The sequence below is a fragment of the Lissotriton vulgaris genome, unplaced genomic scaffold (assembly GCF_964263255.1).
Source record: "Lissotriton vulgaris unplaced genomic scaffold, aLisVul1.2 SCAFFOLD_9341, whole genome shotgun sequence".
Lineage (NCBI taxonomy): Eukaryota > Metazoa > Chordata > Amphibia > Caudata > Salamandridae > Lissotriton > Lissotriton vulgaris.
The window spans coordinates 3558-10730 of record NW_028248398.1 but is presented as its reverse complement, the minus strand read 5'-3'; the positions used below and the strand labels follow the sequence as shown (position 1 = coordinate 10730).

The 7173-nt window shown below is 44.3% G+C and overlaps 1 protein-coding gene across 1 annotated transcript; it reads left to right on the top strand.

The window, feature by feature from the left end:
* Positions 1-5998: 5998 nt before the first annotated feature.
* LOC147664124 (olfactory receptor 1f45-like) lies at positions 5999-6958 on the top strand. Its single transcript, XM_086949976.1, has one exon. The coding sequence runs from the start codon at positions 6008-6010 to the stop codon at positions 6956-6958; it is 951 nt and encodes a 316-aa protein (XP_086806102.1). The 5' UTR covers positions 5999-6007.
* The last annotated feature ends 215 nt before the right edge of the window (positions 6959-7173 follow it).

The window sequence follows — 7173 nt, the reverse complement described above, 5'->3', positions numbered from 1 at the left end:
CATCTGTTGTTTGACCATTAAATGTGGTGAAAATAGCCTCCACTTTATTACAGAGGAATCTAGCTATTTCATCACAGAGCCCCTGATTCGAGGAAACACTGGATGTACCAGGGTGCGACAGGCTGGTGACTATTTTGAAGAGTTATTTAGCTGAATTTATGGCAGAGTTAATTCGGTTAGCGAAAACTTCTTTCTTAGTTGTAAGGAGTAGATGTTTATAAGCCACCAGGCTTTGTGTATATCCCTTCCTCCACTTCCTCTCTAACAATTTACACTTCAGTTTCTGATCTTTAAGTTCCTGAGAGTACCATGGGGCGGAGGGCCAGGCTCTACTAGAACATAAGACCTTTTTGGGCGCTAAATTATTGCCGGCTGCCTCGAGCCAGTTGGTGCATTGAGTGGTCGCCTCAACAAATCTTCTAACTCTTTGGCCTCAATTTTATTCTATGCTCTGGAGACCCTTTGCTTCTTGGCTAGCTTACCCATCTCATGATGGTTAGAAAAGGCTAGCTCAAAGCGTACTGCCACATGATCTGACCAGACCAGGGGTAGCAAGCCTGTAAAAGAAAGTTGCGGGCTCTTGGAAAAGATACTGTCTAACGTGTGCCCTGCCTTATGAGTAAGCCCAACAACATGCTGTTTAAGATCTACACTTTTCATCAAATCAAAAAAAGTCACTGTATCTGGGTCTGCATGTGCCTCTAAATTGAAAATAAACTCTCCCAGTAAGGTAAAGGAACTGGCACAGAGTCCCTATTCCAACAGATTACCCACCGATATTACAAAAGGCCGGTGGAGGCCAGGCGGTCTATAAAGGAGGGTGCCTTTAAAAGTGAATTGATGGGAGTAATATAAGCAGAACTCCAATGCCTCACAATCTGAAATGGACGCAGTTGCAAAAGTCGCATTTATGATAGTGCGGTAAATAACCACAAGACCCCCACCTTTCCTAGTTGACCTATTTAAGGTATGACAAGAATAGCCTGGGGGCGTAGCATTGACTAAATGTGGACCAGATGCCTCATCTCTCCAAGATTCTGTGATAAAAGCAACATTTATATATTCTTCCTCAATTAATCTGGCACACTCCACACTGTGATTTACCAAGCAAATAGCGTTCAACAGAATGCCCTTCAGCCCCTGAAATTGTGAGGTGTTTATCCTATTCCTTCTGGTTTGTTTTCGAGGGTTAGTTTGTTAGTGCAACAAATCCAGTAGCACAGTGTTACACTTAGGACACGTTGCAGAACTAGAGGGAGACCGCTTATCAAGACTTATGTTTGGACACCCAGTAACTCTGTCTGTGCCATTAATACTGTGTAAATAATCCCTTGTACATTGTAGTTTAATTGGCTTACCGGCTTTTAAACATGCAGGGGTGCTGGTGCTGAGCTGGTGCTGAGCGCTGGATGGTAGTTTAGTCTGCCCTGTTCCCATGATGCACTGGGCCAGGGACAGACTGATTTGCATATAGCCAGGTTCTGAGCTGGGATGGGGCAGTGAGATAAATAACGGTGATGGATCAAGCCCTGATCTTTGGACTGGGTAAGAGTGGTCTGTTTAACTCAGACACTCTGTTCATCACCACCCCCTTTTCTAAATCGTTTTTGGCCACCATAGGTGTGGCAGGGTATACTCAGACATGAGTCCCTTTCTCACTGCTCCATCAGGATTCAAGCAAGCCGGGCCGAAGAAGGCTGAAATGCCAGAAACCGGTCCCCGGTAGCTTGTCTCCTTTCCGGTGAAGAATTGGCTTGGTAGTTTAGTCTGCCCTGTTCCCATGATGCACTGGGCCAGGGACAGACTGATTTGCATATAGCCAGGTTCTGAGCTGGGATGGGGCAGTGAGATAAATAACGGTGATGGATCAAGCCCTGATCTTTGGACTGGGTAAGAGTGGTCTGTTTAACTCAGACACTCTGTTCATCACCACCCCCTTTTCTAAATCGTTTTTGGCCACCATAGGTGTGGCAGGGTATACTCAGACATGAGTCCCTTTCTCACTGCTCCATCAGGATTCAAGCAAGCCGGGCCGAAGAAGGCTGAAATGCCAGAAACCGGTCCCCGGTAGCTTGTCTCCTTTCTGGTGAAGAATTGGCTTGGTAGTTTAGTCTGCCCTGTTCCCATGATGCACTGGGCCAGGGACAGACTGATTTGCATATAGCCAGGTTCTGAGCTGGGATGGGGCAGTGAGATAAATAACGGTGATGGATCAAGCCCTGATCTTTGGACTGGGTAAGAGTGGTCTGTTTAACTCAGACACTCTGTTCATCACCACCCCCTTTTCTAAATCGTTTTTGGCCACCATAGGTGTGGCAGGGTATACTCAGACATGAGTCCCTTTCTCACTGCTCCATCAGGACTCAAGCAAGCCGGGCCGAAGAAGGCTGAAATGCCAGAAACCGGTCCCCGGTAGCTTGTCTCCTTTCTGGTGAAGAATTGGCTTGGTAGTTTAGTCTGCCCTGTTCCCATGATGCACTGGGCCAGGGACAGACTGATTTGCATATAGCCAGGTTCTGAGCTGAGATGGGGCAGTGAGATAAATAACGGTGATGGATCAAGCCCTGATCTTTGGACTGGGTAAGAGTGGTCTGTTTAACTCAGACACTCTGTTCATCACCACCCCCTTTTCTAAATCGTTTTTGGCCACCATAGGTGTGGCAGGGTATACTCAGACATGAGTCCCTTTCTCACTGCTCCATCAGGACTCAAGCAAGCCGGGCCGAAGAAGGCTGAAATGCCAGAAACCGGTCCCCGGTAGCTTGTCTCCTTTCTGGTGAAGAATTGGCTTGGTAGTTTAGTCTGCCCTGTTCCCATGATGCACTGGGCCAGGGACAGACTGATTTGCATATAGCCAGGTTCTGAGCTGGGATGGGGCAGTGAGATAAATAACGGTGATGGATCAAGCCCTGATCTTTGGACTGGGTAAGAGTGGTCTGTTTAACTCAGACACTCTGTTCATCACCACCCCCTTTTCTAAATCGTTTTTGGCCACCATAGGTGTGGCAGGGTATACTCAGACATGAGTCCCTTTCTCACTGCTCCATCAGGATTCAAGCAAGCCGGGCCGAAGAAGGCTGAAATGCCAGAAACCAGTCCCCGGTAGCTTGTCTCCTTTCTGGTGAAGAATTGGCTTGGTAGTTTAGTCTGCCCTGTTCCCATGATGCACTGGGCCAGGGACAGACTGATTTGCATATAGCCAGGTTCTGAGCTGGGATGGGGCAGTGAGATAAATAACGGTGATGGATCAAGCCCTGATCTTTGGACTGGGTAAGAGTGGTCTGTTTAACTCAGACACTCTGTTCATCACCACCCCCTTTTCTAGAGCGCTGGATGGGTGCAGACGGGCTTGCCATTGGCGAGCCTTTGGTGCACCAGGGGAGCACCCGCTGCACGCGTCCGCTGCGCGCTCGTGCCAGCATTTGTAAATATGCCATCAGGGGTGAAAACACAAGCCCGCTGAATGTACTTTCCCCAAAATGGCAGCCCTGCTTTGCCCGGGACGAACTCCCGGTCTTGGCAGGATTCGAGCATCAGGAAGTGTAATTGACTTTCCAAATTGACAGAGAGTGCAAATTAAAAGATTAAAACAAAATTAGCTTCTTAGGTGCAAAGTGGCAATTTTAGCAGCATTCAACAGAAGACAGTGAACAAAACCTTGACAAGGCTAAAAACTTGTGTGCAGAAATGACAGTTTTTAAAAGCAATTCAAGCAGAGTCTCTCCCGGCTCATGCCTCAGGAGGATGTAGAGTTACGTGCTCCCGCCCGCACTTTCAATGATACCGTCAGGGACAAAAACACTAGCCCGCTGACCGTACTGCCCCCAAAAAGGCGGCCCTGCTTTGCCCTTGATGGACCCCCTGTCTTGGCAGCATTCGAGCACCAGGAAGTGTAACTGTCTTCCCAAATTGACAGTGAGTGCAAATTGAAAGATTAAAACAAAATTAGCAGCTTAGGTGCAAAAGTGGCAATTTTAGCAGCATTCAACCGAAGACAGTTAAAAAGACCTGACTATGGCTAAAAACTTGTGTGAAGAAATTACAGTTTTTAAAAGCAATTCAAGCAGCGTCTCTCCTGGCTCAAGCCGCAGGAGGATGTAGAGTGACTGCTATTTGTGCGCCCCTTGGCATGATTCTGTACAGTGCGGAGCCAGTTGTGTCCTCTGTTCTGCAGTGTCGGCTATGCGCATTTTTCCATGTTGTCGTCAATGTGGGTGTGCTGTTCATGCTATGTGTGTGTGCTGTGGTTTGGCAAGGGGATCTGGGACATGATCCTGGGTGTTTGTGGGTGTGCAGTGTGCTACGCCTCATTGTGCATGTAGGCCATCGTGCCCATCTCCGACTGTCCACCCAGTCCCTGTTCGTGGCTCTTCCTTGAGCTGTGTCCGTACTCCCTACTCCTTGCACTGTTGCCACACTGATGACTGTGACCTGGGTTTCCTCCAACTCCCCCAGGTGTGCTGGACTGCCACCTTCTGTCGCCGTTGCTGCCTTCCTGTTGGCAGCGGGTTGGTGCCTGGTTTAGGTAGACACGTCATGCCGGGGCCTAGTGGCCTCCTGGGTTGGCCTCCTCGGCACTCCGATTACAATCTAGGTGGTCTGCTAGTGGGTCAGTTTCTGGTAGTGTTCTGACACCTTGTCACTGGTCTTGTTTTCCTGTGGTCTGCACCCCGTCTTCCTCTCTCTCTTTTTCTTGGCCTTCCCAGAACCCTTTCCTTGCTGGTAGTCTGTGTTGGGTTGTGGGGTTCGAGTTGGCATCTGCACTGGGTCAGGGTGCATCCATATTGCTATGTGCTTTGGTTTTTTCAGGTGTCTTTTTTCTGTGGTTTCTATGGTGCATGCAGACGTGTGGGATTTCTAAGCCTGTGGCTGCTTTTTGCTTCTTTTTGTACCGCGTGTGTCCTCATTGCATGATTTTTGCGTTCCCATGTCACTTTTCAGTGGCATGGGGTTGATTTTCATGCGGACATTTGTCGCGTTATCTGTTTTCAATCGCATGCTACCGCCTTGTTATGAATTCCACATTGGCATGGTGTTATTTTCTCGCGAAGGGCTGCGATGTTGAAAGTTGCATTATGCTACTCTTGCGGTAGTTCTCACACCTTCTTGTGAATGTACCCCAAAGATTGTTGTCATGTGTTTTGGTAGATTAGGACTTTGTTGTCCTGAAGAAAGCAAGCAGATATTATCAATAGTTGAAACGCATTGACACAAAATAGAGGTCAAGTGTAATAAGAATGAACTGCAACAGCTTCTGCTAGACTACAACATTGAGAAGAGGTTCCTCATACTATTAACTTTGGAAATAGAGAACATGATGTGAAAAAAAGAATGTGGACCATATTTAAATATTTAGAGATTCATAAATATTTTATTTAAATGTATGAACAGAATGACATGTATTGTAATAACTAGGAGAAATTAGGCTACTTTTTTGACCCTGTCATATCTATGAAAAAGGTGCCAGACAAACTTTTTTATAAAGATGAAAAAGAAAGAAAATGTTAAGAGTTAGTGATTAGGGACATTTCTCCAAATTGAGAAGCCTACCTCCAGCTTTAAATGCAGTATAGTATGGTCATATTTTCCATTTATTTGGTGGATCTCTGTGGGCCCTTTTCTAAATAGTTTTAACGGTTTCAGCACGCTAGTCACAGCAACAGACTACAATGCTGTATCTGATGATACCAGTGATATTATTTAGAAATATTTTATAATATCATTTTGTTTAAATTAATGTTTTTGTAATCACTTTCAGATTGTCATTAAAACGTTTCATCGAATTTGAAAACCTTAAATATATATTCATATATTTAGTACGTTTAGGGCAGCCATATGCTGTTCTTAAGGACTGGCGGACAAAACAGATACTACTTATGACTGACCATTTTCCTTAATAGTAGCAGACAAAAGGATATTTTAATGTGATAATTGTTTTAAAAAGTGTGTATTTTTCTCTCCAGATAATCATTATAATCATTGACCAACATCAAGAAGCATTACAAATATGGAAAATTTGAATCAATCTTTCTACACTGAATTTTCCATCCTGGGGTTATCACAAAACTCTCAGCTTCAAGTTCTAATTTTCATTGTGTTTTTTCATATGTATTTAACAACCCTGCTCGGAAACCTTGTCATGATCACAATAATATGCGCTGATTCTCATCTTCAGAAGCCCATGTATTATTTTCTCATGAACTTGTCCTTTCTAGATATTTGTTTCACATCTGGCACCATTCCGAAAATGTTGGAAATTTGTTTAACAGGCAACAAATCAATCAATTTTTTTGCCTGCATTCTTCAATTCTATGTTTGCACTTCCTTCATAAGCACAGAGTTTTTTTTGCTTTCGGTCATGTCTCTGGACAGGTATGTTGCCATATGCCACCCCCTTCGCTATACAGTCATAATGAGCAAGAGGGCAGTGGTGCGGCTGGCTGTTGCCTCCTGGATGCTTGGCTTTCTGGACCTTATCCCACATGCTGTTTTAATATCAAATCTATCCTTTTGTGGATCCCATGAAATCAATCACTTCTTTTGTGATTTTACTGCTCTTCTGAAACTCTCTTGCTCAGACACATTTTTCATTAATATTGTAACTTTTGCAGAAGGAGCAGTGGTGGGACTGTGTACATTTAGTTTAACAATTAGTTCATATATTTTAATTATTATAAATATAATGAAGATGTCTTCCACCAGTGGGAGGCAAAAATCATTTTCCACCTGTTCCGCTCACCTGACTACTGTTATTATGTTCTATGGAAGTGAGTTTGGTGTTTATATGAAAACAACATCTGAGGTGTCACTTGAAAAAGACAAGTTGTTTGCTGTGATGTTTACTATTGTCATTCCAATGTTAAATCCATTTATTTATAGTTTGAGAAACAAGGAGGTTAAAATAGCTCTGACGAAATGTAAAAAGCAGATATGTTGCCAATATAATACACTGCATTAGGTTGAATTACTAGCAAACTCAATATGCCTTATCTACCACTCTGACAAGAAAGCAATACCCGCGTTTTAGTAAAGGAAGCTAGCCCAGATATTTGGGCGCAAACATCTTTGGAAAAGAAGGATTGATAACAATGAAACAAAACAAATAAATTAATCTTTGGGCTAGTACAATACCAATCAAGGGGCACATATAGAACACATATTGTATCAAAATGC

Excerpts from the sequence above, each read along its gene's own strand:
- LOC147664124 (XM_086949976.1), top strand. The coding sequence starts at position 6,008 with ATGGAAAATTTGAATCAATCTTTCTACACTGAATTTTCCATCCTGGGG.